This window comes from Psittacula echo (assembly GCF_963264785.1).
Source record: "Psittacula echo genome assembly, chromosome: 9".
Taxonomy (NCBI): Eukaryota; Metazoa; Chordata; class Aves; order Psittaciformes; family Psittacidae; genus Psittacula; species Psittacula echo.
Window position 1 is genome coordinate 4,614,278 of NC_137745.1, and position 21,801 is coordinate 4,636,078.

At 40.9% G+C, this 21,801-nt stretch overlaps 1 protein-coding gene across 2 annotated transcripts in view; it reads right to left on the reverse strand.

Annotated features, from left to right (window-relative positions):
• Positions 1–21,259, reverse strand: part of IQSEC1 (IQ motif and Sec7 domain ArfGEF 1) — a gene marked incomplete at its 3' end in the record, with an annotated part of 71,696 nt that extends 50,437 nt beyond the window's left edge. For both annotated transcript variants that reach the window (XM_080625660.1, XM_080625659.1), the window contains exons 1-2: positions 21,145–21,259; positions 1,802–2,084 (exon numbers count right to left, since the gene is read on the reverse strand). In XM_080625660.1, the coding sequence (XP_080481786.1) occupies positions 1,802–2,084; positions 21,145–21,209 (348 nt within the window). In that variant the 5' untranslated portion in view covers positions 21,210–21,259. The remainder of the gene's footprint in view (positions 1–1,801; positions 2,085–21,144) is intronic.
• Between the last annotated feature and the right edge of the window lie 542 nt (positions 21,260–21,801).

Here is a 21,801-nt window from a genome sequence, read left to right on the forward strand (position 1 = left end):
AAAATAACATCATTGATTACCATAAAGCAGGAGGGGTTGGTGGGAATTTTAATTGAGAGTATTTTGGAATTTGCTTACATGATTTACTAGACTTGTGACTAATATTTCATGCACCTTTTAAATTCATATTGAATGCACACTGCCTTTAGGTAAAGCCTTGGACATTTTCCTAAATAGTTCTGAAGTATCTTCAGAGGTTTCAATGAGAGCTTTTCAAGAGCCATAAGCAACTTTTCAGTATCAAGCTTCCTTTATGTATCACTTTTTATTGTGTAGGATTCCCTGAACAAATCCAAAATAACATTTGCAGTCCTCATTCTCCATCAATCCAGCATAAAAGGACAGATGGAATTAGGCTCTGCGGAGTATCTGCAGTGCAGGAGACATCTTTAGTAAGCCTTACACTCTGTGTCAATCCCTTATGAGACATCAGCAAGAACAACTGCCAAAAGTGGAAAAGTAAGTAACATTTTAGGTCTCACAAGGAGGTCCAATTTAATAGCAGAGCTGGCATAATTTACATCAAGAATCAGGAACCTGATATGTCCCCGCTCCAATATAGAATTTGGTGAGCATAATGGCTAAACTACTCTCAAACTTTCTATCCCAAATCCTGGCTTCAACTTTCAGTCAGAGCTCAAGTTCTGTTCCTCCACGTCTCTCTGGGAGAACATTATATTATCCTCCAACCTGAAATTTCAGAACAACAAACAGATGGCAAATGAGACTTGGCCTCTATAAATTTCACTGAGGGTCAATGTGTGGTCCAAAACAGGAGCGGTCTGCTTCCTGTCTGGAGAATTCTGCCTGCTCTCACTTTCACCATGTTACCACGCAGGCTGGAGGGACTATGCAATATACCACAGGGATTCACAGTAAACAAAATGTTCTGTGGCAATAAAGATCTCCAACAACACAACCCTCTGCTCCAATCATTGATGTACTGGCTACTGTATTTCTATCAAGGAAATCCAGTGCATTCTATGTATTTGCTTACCTGAAGCTATTACAGCATCATTTTTAAATGATAGATATAAACTTATACGGCAATAAGCATCTTTCAAACATAACAACATTCAGAATAAAGCTTAAAAGGGACGGATGAGACTGTCTTATGGAAGTGTCTTTTTAGGAAGAAAGGCTTTGAACATCTACATAACTTTTATCCAGCTCTTTCTAAAGCATATACGAGTTTTGCCCAGCTGTGTAAAACCAATTAAGACCTTGAATTCCTTCACAGATATAGAATCCCAGACTGGTTTGGGTTGGAAGAGACCTTAAAGCTCATCCAGTTCCAAACCCCTGCCACGGGCAGGGACACCTTTCACTAGACCAGGTTCCTCCAAGCCCTGTCTAATCTGGTCTTGAACACTGCCAGGGACGGGGCAGAGAATATCAGCTGCAATAAGTTCTTCCTTTCTTTCAGCAACACAAAGACATCCAGGTTTCAAAATGACTCATTTTCTTGGAAAAATACTTAATGTTATTACATTTAAGTTCTTGCTCAAAGCATGAAACCACAATTCCTAGCAGAACTGCTTTTACTTTTAACACTATTAAAGTATCTTTTACACCTTTCTTCAGGAAGCGGTAAGGTGTAACGGGACACAGGGATGACACAGCACAATAAAAAAAAGAAGTCACAAACCTCAGAAATGCTGACACATGACTATTTTGAACTACGTTGTTCACAGGAAAAAAGGTATTTTCAGCATCACAACTGAAGTGATGATAGAAAAGACTTTTTCCAGCTTGCAGACACTTTACCATTATCATAACTTAGGTAACAAAGCTCAAATACCTGCTTATCTTGTAGATCTGAAGAGAGTTCATAGCTCTCAGAAAGAGATCTCGACCTTTTAATAGCTTCTTCCTCTGCTTGTTTTCGCAGTATGGATGTTGAGTGCTGAAGTTTTGGCCTCCGGGATCTTTGTTGTCCAGGGGAGACAGAATACAGCCCGTAAGCAGAGTGATCGTAATGGTCTGGACTGAGAGCTGAGCTGTGTGTTATAGGTCCTTGATGGTAAGTAGAGGGGCTATCCAAAGATGTGCCAGTTTCGCTGCTTGGGGCTTCACCCTCAACACTAGACAGAATAGAAAGACAGAAAAATCCTCAGGTGAGTATTGCATACCAAAATCATCAACAACAAATAGCATAGTTTTGCTTAGTATCATTTTATATAGACACCCAGCATGCTTTGTTTAAATTCAGATGCAGTTAGTACAGGGTAACGTGGCTTCCATGTCAAACACCATAGTTTTCATTGCAATCTAAGCAAGTCTCCATTCTGTTGCAGAGGTAATCTTTAGAGCATGAGTCAAGCAAGAGAATGGAGCTTTCAAGCATCACTTAACTGTATACAGTAATTACTAACAGCATCCTGAGTAAGTCACTCAGCAACTACTGTGCAAAATAAATGAAAACTTAATTTCTTCTAAGGCTGCTCATTTCCAAGTCATTCTGCTTCAAAATGGCAGAACCTTATTTGTGCCTTTCCTTCCTTTGACAAATAAAAGCAATACCTTCTCACTGTTACATTCCAGACATAAAAGGATTACTTTCAGGTTACTCAACAGAGATTTGGGATTTAACGAATATTGTGAGCTACTATGTTACTAAAAACTGAAACTGGGGAAAAGTACCTACAGGAGAAACCTCATTTATTTCTCTGCTAGTGAAAGATTGCTCTCCTGGGATACATTTGGCATGCTTCATAGGAAAGCATCCCAAGGGATGGTGTTTTCAGCTAATAAAAGCAAAATAATTTCAGGTACGGAAAACACAATAGGAGCTAACTGGCAAACAAAATACCATTTTCACATGAACGCTGTTATTGCTAAGGAAAAAAGGAAAGGAAAAACCCTTTATATTACAAGAGCTGTACACAATAGGAAACATTTTAAAACTGAGTGCTAGCCAAGGTTTATCCTGAAGCAGTGACCGCTAACAGTAACTTGTATTTGGTTTCTATCTGCAGTAGGGCATTCCCACATCGCTATAGGTCAGGCACTTTCAATCTTCCATCTTTTTCACTTTTCACATAAATATTTAACATCTGCCTCATCCTGTGTGCACAGAGCACTGACAGAAAAACTATGTTTTACTTTATTTAATCACTCAAAAGACATAGCAAGTACTCCTTACATGCATGAATGAAAGCATCTGCAGCACTTCTCCCACCTTTTGCTTTAGGAGCAGGTACATCCAAACTTTAAAGGAGTAAAATTCCATGCTCCCGCCATACCATGTATTTCTTATTTTGCTTTTATTCACATGTACATGAACATAAAAAATAAAGCCCTCCTGCTGCCTCTCAGACCTGAAGTGCTGTGACCCATGCTACAGACACATACCACAGCAGTCCCTTCAAAGGACTGAGCCATTGCTGAAGGAACGCTCTTCACTGCCCCATGGACTGCAGTGCCAGAGGAGAGCAGGGTTCACACTGGCACAACTCTCCCAGCTGGAACAGTGAGCACTTTTGAAAGTGAGGGAGAAAAAAGCCCCTTAGATTTCTCCAAAGGTTTCTATAAACACATAAAACTGAAAGCAAGGCCTCTTTCTGTGCCCATGAAATTATGACTCCACCAGAAAGGTATTTTCAAGCATTCTTTACCCAAGCGGGAAATATTTCCAGCGTGCACACATGACTTTTTCCAGAAAGGAAACGGACAGGAAGCTAATCTCTTTCCCTCTGTGAACCAGCTGGCTTTCAACTTAAAAATGACAAATCCGCCAGGGATTTGCTACTGACATTGAAACTGTAACCACCCATTAAAAACAAACAAATCATGCTCTCCAAAGGAGCCATGGAAGAAATTAGAATGGTACTGAACTGCTTCACATCACACAATACATTTTCCTGTTCCGCTAACTGTGAGGCTGCACTATTTTGTACATCACAGGTTCCTAATTACAAGCTAGTTTGTAAGTACTTTTCATACAGGTATGGTAGATTCGTTCGTAACAGGAAGTTCGGAATTACCACTATTTCCCCTTTCTTGGGTTTGGTGACTTTTTTGCCTTCCTTGCCCTTCAATTGTGGACTATTTAATAACCCTTCCATGCTGATTATCATCTCATACTGACATTTTCATACCTTCAGTGGATCACTTAACCTTTTCATCAACAGGAAGGGTACTGCCCTAATCAGAAAGAATCAGAAGGGGGCCTGCCCGAGGCTCTCATTCCAGTTAGAGGCTTCCTCTTTATCTTTAGTTTGTCTTTCATACTTTTTCCTGACATAAATATGATCCCTGTCTGCGTATAATGCTTGATCTCATTTTGCTCATGGGGCTAATTCCTGCCATGACATCTGACCCTTGAGTCAGGGAAGTAGTTATCTTTTACAACAGGCAGCCTCCTGCCCAACAGCAGGACAGCCCTTCCGAGCAAACACACGCACACAGTTCTGCACATCTGAGGGTTTCCTCCCATTCGGCCCTTCCCTGTCTGTTAAGTTAAGAGCAGCTGAAACTTCATATGAGTTACTTCATATGAAAGAGACTGCATGACAAAGAAAAGCAGCTTGCTTCCTACTTCTTCCTACTTTACATGTGTTTGGAAAAGAAAAATATTTCAGCAAATATGACATGTGAAGCTTTAAGGATAATAAGATGTATTGCTCCACTGTGGAGGAAGTGCACACAGAGACACATGGAACAGGAGCATGGAACTGAGCTTCACCCTGCCTCTGTGTATTTTGAAAGCTGTATGCTAAAAAGGGTCCCTTTGCTTCAGAAGCAAAGATATCTCAGGATCACTAGCCCTTGTTCTCATGGAGGAGTTCAACTTACCAGATATCTGCTGGAAGTACAATACAGCAGAGAGGAAACAGTCCAGGAGGCTCCTGGAATGTGTGGAAGATGATAACTTCCTGACAGAGCTTGTGAGGGAGCCAGTGACGGAAGGTGCCCCGCTGGACACGTTGTTTGTGAACAGAGCAGGACTTGTGAATGATGTGATGGTTCAGGCTGTCCTGTGCATAGCAATCATGAAGTGATTAGTTTTCCATTCTCACAGAAATAAGGAAGGGGGTCAGCAGAACTGCCTCTTTAGACTTCCAGAGGGCAGGCTTTGGACTGTCTAGGAGCCTGGCTGACAGGATCCCTTGGGAGGCAGTCCTGAAGGGCAAAGGAGTCCAGGAAGGTCGGACATGCCTCAAGAAGAAAATCTTAAAGGTGCAGGAGCAGGCTGTCCCCATGTACCAAAAGATGAGCTGGAGGGGAATAAGACTGACCTGGATGAACAGAGAGCTTTGCCTGGAGCTCAGAGAAAAAGAGGAGAGATCGCGACCAGTGGAAGAAGGGGCAGGCAGCTCAGGAGGACTACTCCCTGAGGCTACGCAGGGAGAACGTTAGAAGAGCCAAAGCCCAACCGGAACTTAATCTGGCTGCTGCTGTATAAATCAAGAAAAAATGCTTCTATAAATAGATTAGCAACGAAAGGAAGGCTAAGGAGAATCTCCATCCTTTATTGGATGCAGGAGGAAAAACATAGTGACAAAGGCTGAGATACTTCTTTGCCTCAGTCTTTAACAGTATTACCAGTTCTTCTTGAGATACCTGTCTGAGCTGGCAGACAGGGATGGGGAGCAGAAGGAAGCTCCCAGAATCCAAGGGGAAATAGTCGGTGACCTGCTATACCACTGGAACATACACCAGTCTAATGGGCTGGATAGGTTCAAGGGTGCTGAGGGAGCTAGCAGAAATGCTTACCAGTCATGTTCCATCATTTCTCAGCAGTCCTGGACAAATGGGGAAGTTCCAGTTGACTGGAGGTTAACAAATGTGATGCCCATCTACAAGAAGGGCTGCAGGAAGATCCAGGGAACCACAGGCCTGTCAGTCTGATTTTGGTGATGGAGAAGTTTATGGAGCAGATTATCTTGAGTTCCATGACACAGCACACACAGGACAACCAGGTGGTCAGACCCAGTCGACCTGGGTTTATGAAAGGCAGGTCCTGTTTGACTAACCTGATCTCCTTCTGTGACAAGGTAACTGGCTCAGTGGATTAGGAAAAGGCTGTGGATGTTATCTACCTACACTTGAGTAAAAAGCCTGTGACACTTTCTCACAGCACTCTCCTGGAGAAACTGGCTGCTCATGGCTTGGACAGGTGTACTCTTCACTGGGTAAAAACTGGCTGGATGGCTGAGCCCAAAGAGTGGTGGTGAATAGAGTTAAATCCAGCTGGACTTGATGATCCTAAAGGTCTTTTCCAACCTAAACGATTCTATGATTCTAAACCAGGCTCAGAACACAAGCCAGGGTGACAGGGCTTCATCTGTCCACTTATTAAAAATGCCAACACACAGGATTCTGCTCCAGGTTTGCAATAAAAATTAGAAAAAGTCCCCTGTGACTAGGGGAATAGTTAGACAACTCTCTAGCACTCCTTCACTTTCAGCAGCCACCCTGCACACTCTTTCTCAGATGAGTGAGAAATGCAGTATATTAAGAGCACTGCAAAACCGAACAATATAACACTTGACCCCATCCCCGCTGAAATTAGAAATAACTACTTAATAAAGGTCTCCAATGTGAGGCATGTGCCCCCTGCTATACATGTCCAGTAGAACTACTGATAATTTTAGTGTTTAAAAATATCTAGCAGATGAATTTGGTTCATCTCCCTGCAGTGTGCAATGGCACGTTAATAGGGAGACCAGCAATACATTGAGCATTCCAATTGTGTAACATTAGGAGAATGCAAACCAGCTGAAATTAACCTTTCATTTTTAGAACTCCAACTGTCTTATCACATTCCTGTTTCAGCAGAAAATAGACACTCATTATCTGCCAAGCCAGAAAAAGAAAGGTTGCTTGCCAGTATTTTTCAAAGCAGAAAATGGAGCAGCTAAAGAGTGAAAATGGAAATTAAATATTTAAAAATACTTAGTACTATTAATATGACTTTGCATGAACAAAACTTTAAAACTTTGATTCTTTGTACATCTAAATTACTTTTTTCAAATTGTTGCCAGCCCTGACTGAATCCAATATTTTATCAAAAATTGATACTGGAAGCTTCTTGGTGCAAAAATCTCCACTGTTAAACTCCCCCCTGCCCCCAAACACACCACTCTATCAAAGAACAATAGGGAAGAAGAAAGACTTAGAGAAAAATGGAAACCGATTGAGTTCAGTACTTTTAACAATTCTCCACGGATATATAAAACTGTTGGTGAAAATCAGATTAGTTTTACTTTTCTTCATGACTATAAACCAGTATTAAATACCAAACATAGATGCATTCAGGCATTTTTTTTTTTTTTTTTTTTGGCTGTGCATGGCTCTAGACTTCCTGCAAGAGCTAAACCATATATTCTGCAAGCAGTTTTAAGTTAAAATCCATCAGCCCAAGTGACATATGTGGACATAAGGAGGATCCATCCACAGTCTCTGTCGCAGGGCAGTGAGATCAGGGTGATCCCACAGTGCGGCTCACACTGCATTCACCCATGATGCACATTGTGTTCTACCAGCCACACAATCAGAGCTCACCGCTCGCTCTGAGTCACAGACTAACACCAGCGTGCATGCAGTGGCTGCCAAAAGCTGCTTTTCTAACTAATGTGCCTCCATGTCAAAGCTGAGTAACATGGTGCACAGCTGTATCTTTGGACTGAAGTAGCATACAAAAGATTCAAGAGGACAAATGTCAAGTAAATGATGTTGATGGATAGGAAAAGGTTGTGGGTTTTACTGTTATTATTTCCCACTACTCAGATGATGAGTTTATTTCAAGAATTACCTAACAAGAAAAAGCTCTGTCTGCTCCTTCCCTTTGTCTAATTGTCAAAGGCAGTTGTGTGGTTAGCCATGACCAAAAAAAACCCTTTCTCTCCAGGCATGTTAGCAGCAGAAACCTGGCAGCTCTTTTTTCCCCCGACTCTCATTTTATACCCTCAGTTATTACTTCTGATCACAAAGGCTATAATTAGTAGCCAGTACACTACCATATTTCAAAACAATGTATTATTTGGAATGTTTGAAGATCTACTGTTATTCTTTCATGTATTTTTCATTTTTATATTCACACCTTCCTTTTCCTTCCAACCTTGCCCAACTGTCACCTCAGCAAAACCAAAGCCAAGCACAATAAAGACAAGATTTCAAAAAACAAGAAAACTTCAACATTTGAGCTTAAAATGGAAACTGGAAAGACTCCTGAAGACCTATATTTCAGTAAAGAGCAAATCCCACGCTTTTCCATGAGTTTAACTAACTTACTCATTCCACTGACAATACTGGCAAAATGATCGCAGAAGCTGAAAGTTTGGATCCACAGCACAAGCATCTACATCTCAGAGAGACTATACTATGACAGAGAGAGACATGATAACCAAAAAAGCAGAAATTCCCTTTATACTGAGGCCTGGTACCTTGTATTTAAGACTACATGCATGTAAAGAGGAAGTATATAACATCAGAAGCAAGGAATTATACAGTGTTCCCACTCACTCCATAAACCTCACAGTTTACTAGCGGTGAAGTGCATTTGTAGGACTAAAATACAAAGATAATAAGACCATATGCTTGCAAAAATAATCCAAATGTTCAAACCAGTATGTTGCAGATTTAGTTTGGAACATACAGCAACAAAGAAATTCAACATGCTTCCAAATAATGTAAACGCCAAACCAAAACTGCATTGCAACATTTTAAAATAGAACCAAAAGACCCTCCCAGCACACCAGAGTAAATACTTGAGAAGTTATTTTCCCAATGAACGTTCTCTGAAATCATGTTGTTTTCATCGTTCATTTAAAATGGACTTTCAAAAGTGCAATATGAAGACAAGAAATTAAAACCAGGCCCTAACAACTGGATGGTACACGCACGAGAACCAAGCAGCATTATAGTCATCCTATAAGGTATTTGGTTTGGACATAAAGAGAACTATGACAATACAAAAGTTTGTGCTGCTACATCGTAAAGGTTTTTCCATGGCATTTTAGATCCGTAAAAGCACGAACACAAGGCACACAGAGGAAGTTCCTTTTCTTCTAAATTGTGGAAAGTGTGCACAAGTAATATGAATACAGTAAGAAAAAAAAATGGTCAACTTAAAATTCTAGTCAGCACGAGCTGATAAAAGCACTTAGCTTTTGCTCTTACACTACAAGTGCTCTATTCTTTGGGAAGCAGGCAGTTGTTAAAGTGTGACTGTGGGAGAGTATGGCTTGCCAGAGACTGCAGTCAGCACTCCAGGTAGTCTGCATAATCTGAATTCAAACTGAACTCAGCGAAGGATTTATACATTTATTTTATTTGTTGCAACAGTGAAGCACTGGCATGAGTAGATCTTCATGAAATTTCTCAATCAAGTCCATCCTTTCTGTAATTCGCATACTACTCCCTAAATACATGTAACTTATTCCCTTCTTCAGGAAAAACGCATGTAAACCTGGTTCCCTTTAGGTCATATCTACAAACAGAACAATTCAGCAAGCTTATTTTCTCCCTGTGTTCCAGAAACTTTCCTGTCCATAGATATTAACATGCTATCTACACTTGAATCATCAAGATGCCTACGGACCCTGCCATGTGATTTATGAGATGGAATTAAATGAAAACCAAAGAGCAAAGCTTTTGGTATTAACACCTCATTTCATAATCATGATTCTCAGCAAAACTTCTCACTCAAAGATAAATATCCTCCATGAATAGGCCCAAATGCCCAGGAAGGAAGAAGTGCTATACATGTGGTTTACATCAACTATCTATTCTTAAAATTTGCAGGTTAAAAAACGCAATCTCTGACCATAACTCCTGACTATAGATAGCCACTAGAAACGGATCCAAATTCTCTACCTAGCTCAAAGAACGCAGATCAGAAGTTGCCCATGGAACTAACTCTGGGTAACAGAGAGAAGCATGATGGCAGCTGCTAGAGCAGCTGGTACGGACAGACACCTCCAACATGAAGCCTGTTGGAAAAAAGCATTTACATGGCAAAAATGTTTAGGTCAAATCTAGGCATTCCCCATAGGAACAAACCTTTCCAGAAGTTAATTTCTTGCATATAACTTTGTCTTTATAAGTGCAAAAAAGTCCCACTTCAGTTGTGAATTTTTAAGTGACAATTACGAACAGAACTCTGCTAACTGAAGCTGTGAGTCCCCGTACACAACTGAATCTGCACACAGGCATTCATTTGGCACAGGAGTACACCCACTGCTGTGATTTAGCTTTCATTTCAGTACCTGTGGCACCTTCTGGTACAAACTAAGAGGTGTATATGAGTACAGCTCTGACGAATGCATTGTATCATATCAGATTATTCTCCACAAAAATGTAACTTCTTAACATGCAAAACCAGCCACATGTAGTTCATACTAGCTTGGTTTTAACACTTTTCTACTCCCCTTCTCCCTTCTCACAATACTCCACAATGGAGTGAGAACATTTGAGCAGAAGCATATCATTAATACAGTTTGCAAGAGATCAGCTCTAGTTCTTACTGCCATGTCTGTTTTGTACTTCCTAGTAAACAAAAGTCAATTATATTCTGAACTTATACAAATCCCTGAATTCAATAAATGCAGTAACATTAACAAACCAATCTACCTTCCAATATACACTGTCAAAAGTTCAAAGCCATTATGATGAACAACAGCATTCACAGGCAGTGACAAAAGCTTTGATTCACGAAAGAAATATTGACCAACGTGTTTTACTTAGAATGCACTCTCAATTCAGCTGTTTCTGTTAAAAAGAAATTAAACCTTTGAATGCACATCAGAGTAATGTCCCAGGTAATTCATCTTAGTGAATTCAAATATCACTGCAAGAAAAATCCAGACAAAATTTGCATTTGTCTCAGAAGCAAACACTAACAAAGTAACTGTTTCATTCTGTAATGTTCCATGGAGTAAGAGTGTCAATTGCAGCCAGCTCAAGTCAAAACACGATCTGAGACCATTGAGAGAGCAACCATTGTTCCACAGACCAGTACCACTACGTGCACTGCAAACCTTCAGTTGCTCTCTGGGCCAAGACATGAGTTCAAAATAACAGAGAAAACCAAACACCCCCTTGCTTGGACACTACCAAGTTTTAATTCTCACAAAAAAACCTCATGAAAGGCATTAACAAAAATGCTTTTATAAAAGGGCATTCTGACCCACAGTCTTACATGCCATTTCTAGCAGCAGAGAGCACAGGAAGAAAGAGAAAAAATTATTTTCTCCATGCCAAAACAGACCATAGGAATTAATGTCTCTTCTGAACTGGAGATGCACACCAGCAAGGTGAAAACAGCCAAACAAAAATCTACCCAACTTCTCCATTTTAGGAAACAAACCTTTACAATAGATTAAGAACTAAGAATATCCATTTGAAAAGAGCTTACCTGAGATTATCTTCAGCTTCCAAGGAGGAGAAGGAAGGTTAAACACCTTGCATATCAACTTTGTCTAAGTCAAGCAGTGGCTAGCAGACACAAGTATTGTATGACTACAGAAGGGTCAAACAGACCAACCAACCCACACTCACTCAGTAACCATTTAGTGCCTTATGAACCTTACCTGATAAAGGCAATGCTGCATTTTATTTTCATTATTCAGCAGCTAGAAAGTAACAAAGGAGACTGACAGCATCAGTACAACTGGAGTACAGCTTACAAATGCCAGCTCCTTTCTCAGGTAAAGACGGCAACGTCACTCTGATAAGCTGTGTTAATCATCACCCAGCATATGTTTATTCAGCAGTGACCCTACCCTGTACTTCAAGCTCTTTACAGAATATCTAAAATATTATTAGAAAATGACTATAGCAATACTTTGAGGCTTGTGGCTGGAGGAAAAGTTCTCGCATTTATCAGCCCCATTTGTAGAATTCTTAGAGATTTTTTTTATGATTGGCTACCCCTCTTAATGTGTCAGCATAAAACATACTAACAACAGAAAATGTCGTGTATGCTTCAAAACGATGCTTGCCTTCTTATAGGGACTAAAGCTAAACATTTTTAAGAGTAACTGTGGTATCTGAGCATTTCACAAAACCTACCAGTGCTGACTTTGTCCTGTTCCTCCTCTGTAAACTCTTACACAATAGGGTAAGTGTCAGAAATCTGTGGAGTTTCTCAATGCAGCTGTGGTAGAATTTGACCCCAACTATTTACTAGTTATTCAGATATACCACTCAGCAACTGGAATTCCCTTATTTAGCATATCTATGCTCATACGGCATGTGTTTGAGATAGTAAGATATTAATACACATTCTACTGCTTATATTATGACATGACCTTTATACAATGCTAATTTTAAAAAGAAAGATTTAGTTTCAGCAGCTGAGGAAAAAAATACATTTGCATGCACAGCTGAAGCAGCATTTGATATAATGCAAGAATCCTTGGTGTCCTGTACCAGCCACACTTGTATTTCACCTCCACTGTGGCCTCAGCTGTTGTGTCAGGCCCACCAGAGGAAGAGGTGATATAGAATGGCACTGCTGAGAAATCTGCTTGCTGGCAATCAGGTTATGCAAGAGAATAGATACTAATTTCCTTTCCCCAGTCAGGTTTGGGGGATAATAGTCTTCTTTCTCCTCTTATACACTGTATATCATATAAACATGAATTAGTTTAAAGATCCTTAACAAAATCCTGGGTTTTGAGTAAATAAGATGTTTCAGGTATTGAAATTTCGTACCTAGAACGAAACTATATTCTTGTCTTAGATCAAATGTGCTTCATGAAGCCTATCATTTAACTCATTTTAAGGTTTTGCCTCTTTATTATTTGAAATGATAATAATAATTTATTATTATTAATCATACAAAGAAGATGCAACATAGACAACTAGGAACAATTTTTTAGCAGGCCAGCCTTTCCCTTCTAGTATGCCTGAGTGCCTGGGCAAAGGGAAGTTAATCATCATAAACGAGAGAGTAAGTAGAGAGTCCACACAGCAGAAATAAAAATAAACCCACTTTTTTGTACTGGGCACTGCACCACATAACATCATGGATCACATCACAACTGTATTCATTTAGGCCATATTTTCATTTAAAGTAGCAAACAAAAATTATACAAAAAGACCTATTTAAAACAACCCATTAGTAATATCTTGTTTTCTAATGAGTTGTGCTTTAAAGCAGTGTCACCACTTAACATGAAATGCTTTGTTTTCTCACTTGCGTTTAAGAAATGGTTAGCTGAAGTTCCCCATTTTTAAAATCAGAAAGAAAGGGTTTGTTCAACTTTCAGTGATCATTTGACTTCTGACATTACAGATAAACCTGTAACATTCTAGAGCAACAGATAGCAAAAGATAACCTGTAAGGTTAGAGAGCGACATACCTAAAAAAGCAATCAAAAAGGAGGATGGACTGTTAAGTCTGATCACAGAAAGACCTTTCACTGGTCTAACTGAATCTAGAACTATATATAACAGTGTCACTCAGTTTTAAACACTGCACAAACCCTGCATTTTGACTGCCAACTATGTTGTGCCAAATCTAAAAAAAAACCAAACCCAAAAGAGAAAGAAACCCTTCTAGTTTTGTCTGTGAAAGAACAATGTGATTTTAAGATGTTTAAGTGCAAACAGGCACAAGAAACTCACCAGGTAAGAGAGAAGCTAGATGAGAACATAGAAACCTTTTTCCTGCTTCCAATGAAGCTGGAAGTTGGAGTGTTGCTATAAAGTTAATGAGAATGGGAACCGGTCTTGAGCATTCTGCATGCACCAAGAGGTCTGTGTTGTAACTTACTGGAACAGAATCCCTGCTAACCTATCCTTAATCACAGGCATCCTCATAAAAGTGAGATTTTTATCCTGTGCAACACACCCAAGGTTTACATCAAAGTGTACAGAACATAATGTTTAAGGAAACAAAGTGGTAAGAGATCTTTTGTTTGAAATATGGAGTTTGGTGGAAAAAAGTAGTTTGAGGTGTTACTTAGGTTCAAGTACGTGTTCAAATACAGAAGATATTTGCAGACATCCTCAGGAAGACATCCTGTGTCTTAGTATGTGTAAATCTTCACTCTTAGGAAAGTGAGACCTCAGAAGATTGCTTACAACGTCTAAATTGAAGAGCTGACATGCTTTTTCTTCTTCACAAACTTCCTTCCCTTTACATTTCCTCTCCATTATGCTGAGTCTATATATTTTATAGTTCTTTCTGTTAGTGGGAAATTAAATGTAGGCTTTCACTACAACTTCTGACTCACCTCAATGATGGGAATGAAAAAATAACACAGGTAGCAATTCCTGTCTTGGAAACCTATAAATGCTATTTCAAAGTTTGCTATAAACCAAGAACTTTCTCCTTACAAAGCTTATCTATTATCTAAATGTTAATATCTGCCCTTGTGTTCTAAAGAATTTTATTAGCTACTGACAATCAGTACCTAGATGTAGAGGATTTACTGTGCATACACAGAATAACTATCATTATTCTGTCATTAACTGTCATATATACAGGAGCATGTAGCAGCTCCTTTTCAATGCAGTGCATAGATGCCTAGGACAGCTCTGTACCTCTTGCTCCCAGAAGCATGGACAACCTGCATGGGCTCCTGCTGATACAGTCAACTTAGCTGGGGGTTGCGCGTGAGGCTGAGCACCCACAAAAGAGCATCGGGTCTAAAATGCACAACTCAGATCACTCTTAGGATGTATAGGCTCTTTACCACAATTTAATTCATAGATCTGTCCACAACGGAAAATGGTCTTCTAGGACAAGAGCAGAAGTCCAGTTCCTAAAAACAAGCGTCACCATTTTAGGAACTGAAAATCAAATATTAGGCAAAGGCAGATTTTGAAAACATCAGCCAAAGACAGACAGAAATTATCTTGTGTAACATGCTGCACTGTGGCAGCACAGGAAAACCCGAAGTACCTTTCCGCTAGGCTAACCTACTCAGAAACACCTTAATCACATTTTAATAGCAAAACAAGAATCCAAGTTTGCAACAGGTTGTCACCATTTGGGATGATTCCCATTAAGGCTGGGCAATCCTCTCTTCTTTCAATTTTACAAAGCATTAACTATGAACACTAATAGGAAACCATTAGAAGTCTCATTCTCCCCAAACTTGAAGCATTAGAAGCAGCTCCTGCTGGAGATCAGTTTCTACTAAATGCTCCATATCACTGGTATCTTCTAAACAAGGTTCACAGGATAAAATAGAAGAATATATAAACAATAATGAACTGCCTTTCTTTCAAGAATCTAAGAACAACTGAAAATATCTAACATTCAGAACCCGTGAAATGTTAACTTCAAAACATGAGAAGCACCCCAGACACCTCCAGAATGGAAATTCAACAGCTATTTCACAGCACATTACAATAAAGCAGAACCACATAAGAAAAATAAAGACAACTTTTATACCCAATTGAAAGGGCAGAGGGAAGTTGCATTGAGAGAAAAGCTCTTTATGAAGCTGAAACATGACCAGAAAGTCAGAGGGTTTTACAGGCCTGTTCTGTCATATGTACTATTAGACCCCTAGGAACTGCAGCTGGATCAGGAACACTGCAGTCTGTCCCATTTGAATGATGACTTCCTCAGCACAACCTCGCAAACAACAAGGGAGACCCTGTCTTTGCTATTATCTTTAAAAGGAGGAGTGCTTCCAACTAAATCATCTATTCCTTCACAAAGATTTATCCTTGGAGTTCTGTGCAAGTACTGACATGGCCTACTCCAACTTGACTCATGAAAACTGAATGGGTCACAGCTATAATCATTACTGATGTAGGCTACACTAAAAAGAATACACTAAACTCAAGTTAGATATGGTCCAACGTATGGCAGCCTAAGCTACAGTGCCCATAGCCACTGCAGTATTTAACTTCCTGTGATCTGCGACAGAGTTAGGTCCATTCTCCTACGAAGGTGGAGACTGAAAATGAAACAGACGTCAAGCTGTGAACTTTCCTGTAGTGCAGTTTTAGGACTCGCTGTAAACATACTCTGCCACAGAAAATCCATCAGGTTGGCATCCTTGCTTCCTTTACACTGCATTAAGATAACCTGAAAGATCATGCATGTATCAACAAACAGAAAGAAGTCAGTTTTCTTTTTCTCTGTTCTTACCAAAACATTTAAACTCATGACATATCCATCCTTGTTAATCTTGCTAATTTTACACGAGTGACATTTTTTGGACTAAACAATGCACGTGGCCCCCAAAAGAAGCTTTGGATTCTTTTTCTCTTGCCATGCCCTGTATGTAGCCACTTATGTAAAAGGAAGCTAAACCATAACTGCTTCATTTTGTTTGTGCTTGCATGACATGAGGCAACAGGGAATTCAGTCCTTTGTTTTTAAGTACAAGTTTAACTCGGGTGACACTGAACTACTGAAAGAATCTGATTAACAGATATACTACGTCAATTTCCTGTCTTAAAGGCTATCAAAACCATCATTCTAATTTTCTGCTACTCTCATAGGGACAAAAGGGTTGGTTTTATTTATCATACCGAAGCTTGGCTTTTTTACTTTGCTTTTATTAAAGACATCTTAATAATAATTTCATTAAAATGTTTCCAGCCTTTTGTCTTTGGTAAGGAAGCAAAAGAAGATTTATCTAGCTACATTTGCAGTCCCCTTTAACATAATACTAGGGCTTTGTGCTCCAGTGGATTAAAGCAGCATCTGTTCTTCTCTGGAAACCTGGACTCAAATCACAGTAGTGCAGTAAACTCTGCTTGTACCATAACTGGAATCATCCTTCCTCCAAATAAAATTCAAATTAATTCCTGACAGACACAAGAAGGGCTATGTAACCAAAATACTTTTGGTTAAGATGTCTTTCTAAAAAGCCCATCTTCAGTAACTATTTCTGCATAACAAAGATGCATGAATTAAACAAAATCTGTATTTACATAAGTTTTGACATAAATGACAATATACATGATGCTAAAAATCATCTTACAAATCCAGGGCCTGATTCTACTCTTACAGCTAACTACGTAGTCTTCTCAGGCAACAGAAATAAAGAAGCAAACCTGGGAATATGATTTTGGCTTGTGGCCCATACTCATAAATGGCCATAAATGACATCTAAACAAAGCACAGTTAACTAAACCAATGCACCAACACACCTTCTCCCCAAACCCATGATTCCTCTTGTCATAACTCCAGTTGCTCTGTGGATTACACAGTGTCCAGGTTAAGGGCACGTCCTCATGTATTTAATGTAACAAATAGAGCAATCAGGGCTCCATCTTGATTACAGTTTCTGAGGTCTCCTGCAGTTCTTTTATTAAATAAACATAAAAAGCAGTAACTGATTGACAGCTACTGTGATTAAAATATGCTTGGCTCTGAAATTAATCATAAAATTGCCATCAATTCTGACAGAAAAAGAACTATGCACATGCTGAAAGAGCAAGAAAATCACACCCTTAATGTTCTTTCTAAATTACAGTAAATCCTTGCAAGGAAGAGGCACAACAACCCATCAAATCTACTTCCATGCATCACAATGCCCAAAGCCACAAAGTGGGTTTTTTTCTCACAAAATTTTGCTCCTTCACAGGTTTAAAAAACAAAACAAAACAAAACAAACAAAAATAAACCCCAGTAACTCAAAGCATCCATTTACACCTGTCAGAATCAGGCAAAAACTGGAAGCCACAAGGATTTACAATAAAGAGAGTGCATGTTGGATCTTGAGACGCTATGAAGGCCTAGTGGATGCTTTCCAGAATATCTTTATGGCATTAATATTTCCAAAATAAAGTTGCCCTGATAGTAGACTAGACCCAATTTTGCTCATTGAGAGTCACACAGCTGAGGCTATAAAGTTAAGGTAATGCATTGTCTTGAATTTCAATTGGAACATCACAAAGTAGGCAAAAGGACATGTTTTACAAGGAAAGCAATATTTCACTTCTAGCACTCTTGTTTCCTAATGTTCTCCTAGAGACGCTTGAAGTCTGAGTATCAGTGGTGTTAAACATTAGGACGCACAACTGAAATATATGAGGAAATGTTATATACCTACAGGTAGCATCTTCATGAGTGTTGGTTTAGGATGACACCTTGTATCCACCAACAGAGGACTGGCTACGTTTAGGCCAGGTTTTATAATTCAAAGCTACTTCATAGTGGTGTTCAGGCCAAATACAGTTTGCAAGCATAATTAGAATAATCATGTAAGTGTGTTAATCCACTACACAATTATGAGATCTTCCTCTTCAGAAAACTTGATCCTTGAATGCCATCTTCATATTCCAGAGAAATCATGACCGGTATAAAGGTAAACTGTTGTTTCCAGAGTAAACTGTTCCACCCAGAGTTCTAGCACCTAATCTCTAGATCCATAAATGCATGAAACAATCCCAGCCTCCAAGTGATGGAAGAGCATTCTCATGAAGACTCCATATTTTGAGGAATGATTTCTATAGCCATGCAAAGTTCACTTTGAAAAAATTTTAATTTTGCAAATATGAATTGATCACAGGGTGGAAAAAAACCCATGTAAGACCACAGGGCTGTCTATCCTAGGCAATCACTTCCCAGGTCTCAAGAAAAACACTCTGGTTGCTGGAACAAGTAGTTCCTTGTCAACTGTTGGTGAAGGCACCTTCTCAAGCAAAGGAGGCCTGCTTGCCCAGCAGTAACACACTGCGTCAGCTCCTAGCAACCTTCCAATACAGATTTGTAACAGGAACAACAATTCAGAGTTACTGTTTAATTTGCTATTTGTACTTTTCAGGTGAAAAACTGAATCCTTGGACTTTCCTTACCTGGAAGTTGTAAATTATTCCATGAAACTAAATTGCAAATTGTTTATTAACTGCACCAGGATTCCCAGAGAGCTTCTAAAGGGGCAAAGAAACAAATAGATGCTGTTCGTACGCTGAGCACTGTAATTGTTACTGGTTAGTTCCAGATCTTGCACTACAATCAGTATCTTGGATCATAATGAATTATTTCAGATTACTACTGGGATGCCAGCTAACTTCACACATGAAACCTAAATATCAAACACCCGTTTAACTAAGAGGAAAAAAACAGCTGACTAGTATATAACAGTACTCTCAGCATCTGCAATTTCAGGAGCTGGAACAAGACACCACAACAACAAACTATATCTGGTACAGAAGTAGAAGTAAAATGGGCAATGTGTCATTTTATTCTCCGTGGCTTACGTTCTCCCCAAGCACCAGGCAGATATAATTAATTCTGTGTTCATGTGAAGGTTATCTGCCACAGGAACAGACACAGTTAAATACAACCATCCAAACTAAGCACTCAGCAATTCCTCTCTTAACACATCAGGCGGAATAATCAAGTTTAACTGAAAGGAAGTGCATAGCAATGTGCAAATGGAAGAAAAAAGTCTGAAACAATGACTGAACAGCAGAATGTGACTGTGTGAATAGAGGCAAGTCAGTCAGTAAAGTAACATTTACCAATTATGTTTTGTAGCAAGCCATGAAAATGTAATATCACTTATGAAAACATTACCAAGTGCACACAGGAACCTTAAAAGCTCAACTTTATTATTTTCCTTCAGGGTAAAAATGGGCTTGAGGATCATTTAATGTGTGACTAAATTGTACTATAAAACATTTCTCTTTATGAAAAAATACAAATCCTTTCTTTCCCAAGAAAGACACTGTTGCATTCATATGTTGGTGCATTCATATGTAGTTACACTGAATCTAGTCACTTCCTCCTTTTATATTTTTCTAGAAGTGCACACACCCAATTTAAGATAGTGTCTATCTTTATTTAAATTGAGTATTTCTTTAACGGCCGATCAGGCCAGAATGTCACAGAATTATTTGGAGGAATAAACTTACACAGTGCACTGGAGATAAATTCATTTTGTGTCTGTGCTTGCCAGGATAACTGTTTTAGTCTATCATAACCTACACACAGTATTGCACAAGAAAAACTTGTCTGTACATCTAGTGTTAGAGTGGCTCATGTAACAGAGTACTGTGCTTTTATAATTTTGACACACATTACTTCAGTAGTTAACAACACCATAACAATAAAGACCTAAGGTATGGGAAGTTCCATTTTCTGTTTGTCTTGCATCAGTTATCCAGTATCGCTACTTCAAAGGCCTTTGAACTGAACTGTCCTTTCTCTCTCTGGCCAAGTGGATGGGTGGTGATGGTACCACCAGGCTCCATGCACCTGCCCATGCCGGGAGCCACCTGCCAGGTCTCCAGGTCTCGCTGCTGGGAACAGCGAGTCCCAGAGCTCTGAAGCAGAACCCCCTGCTCGTCTGATGCCAGCCATGTGATTTCTTGCACTGTGTCAAGATCAGGTGAAAGAAGTGTATTTATGGTTGTGTACACACACGCGTGTACCTCTGCAGCAACGCACATGCCAAGTCAGATCGCACCTAGCTGCACCATTCTTTAAAGGCTTCTGGATTTGTAACTTTGCCTACAAATGAGGGACGGGTCCACTTCTGGCACTGCATAGAAACAACCACAATTTCAAACTTATGGCAAGCATAAGTGTGATGAGGAAACGGCTGAGGGAACAGGAAGGGTTTGGTCTGGAGAAGGCTCAGGGGAGACCTTATCGCTCTCTACAACTACCTGAAGGAGCTTGTAGTGAAGTGGGGTCAGTCTCTTCTCCCAAGGAACAAGTGACAGGACAACAGGAAACAGCCTCAAGCTGCACCAGGGGAGGTTTAGATGGAGCTGAGGAACAATTCCTTCCCCAAAGGGTGCTCAGGCATTGGAAGAGGCTGCTCAGGGCAGTGGTGGAGTCACTGTCCCTGGAAGTGTTCACACACCGTGTAGCCGAAGCCCTCAGTGCCATGGGTTAGTGGTGGCCTTGGCAGTGCTGGGAATGGTTGGGCTTGATGAGCTTAAAGATCTTTTCCAGCCTGATTTCTGCTAGGATTCTATAGTTCTACAATACCGCGAATCTCTGCCCCCGCCCCGACCCAGGACACCAGCCCGTGAACAACACGCTCGCCACGAAGCCACCGCTCAGACAAAGCGGGTGACCCCGCGGCCGCTCTGCCCGGCTCCCCTCCCTTACAGCTCCCCACAGCCTCCATCGCCGAGGCCAGACAGCGGCGGGGCGCAGCCCTTTGTGTGTGACAGGACGGAGCCGCCGCCGAGGCGGGCCGGGGGGAGCTCCCGTTGTTTCCCCCGGCTCAAACCCAACCCCAGCCCGCGGCAGTGTCTTACCAGCTGTCCAGCTCCAGCTCCAGCAACGACTGTGTCCTCTCGGAGCTGCAGTGCAGGCACCACATGGCTGCTCCAAACTCACAGCCGCCTCGCTCCCGGCCGCCACCATCGCCGCCGCCCCGCCTCCGCTCCCGCTCCCCTCAGCGGCCGCGCGCAGCTCGGTGGCGGGAAGCGGGGGGGGGGGGGGGCTGTGAGGGACGGTTTCCTGGGCAACGTGAGGCGCCAACGGCTGCGGCGAGCGCCCTCCCCTCACGGCCCCTCAACTATGGCCGGGGCCTTTTGGGCCGGTTCCCGTGCAGTGCTGCCCCCGGAACCGTCTCGAAGGGCCCCCGGCAACGGTGTTGTAAACGATGGGGACTTAGTTTAGCCTAAAGGAGCTACAGGAAACCTGGAGGAAACCTTTGGAAAGGCGCCTAGGGACAGGACAAGGGGAATGGCTTTAACCTGCCAGAGGGGAGACTGAGATGAGCTCTTAGGCAGAAGCTCTTCCCTGTGAGGGTGCTGAGGCGCTGGCACGGGGTGCCCAGAGAAGCTGTGGCTGCCCCATCCCTGGCAGTGTTCAAGGCCAGGTTGGACACAGGGGCTTGGAGCAAGCTGCTCTGGTGGAAGGTGTCCCTGCCCATGGCAGGGATTGGAACTGGATGAGCTTTAAGGTCC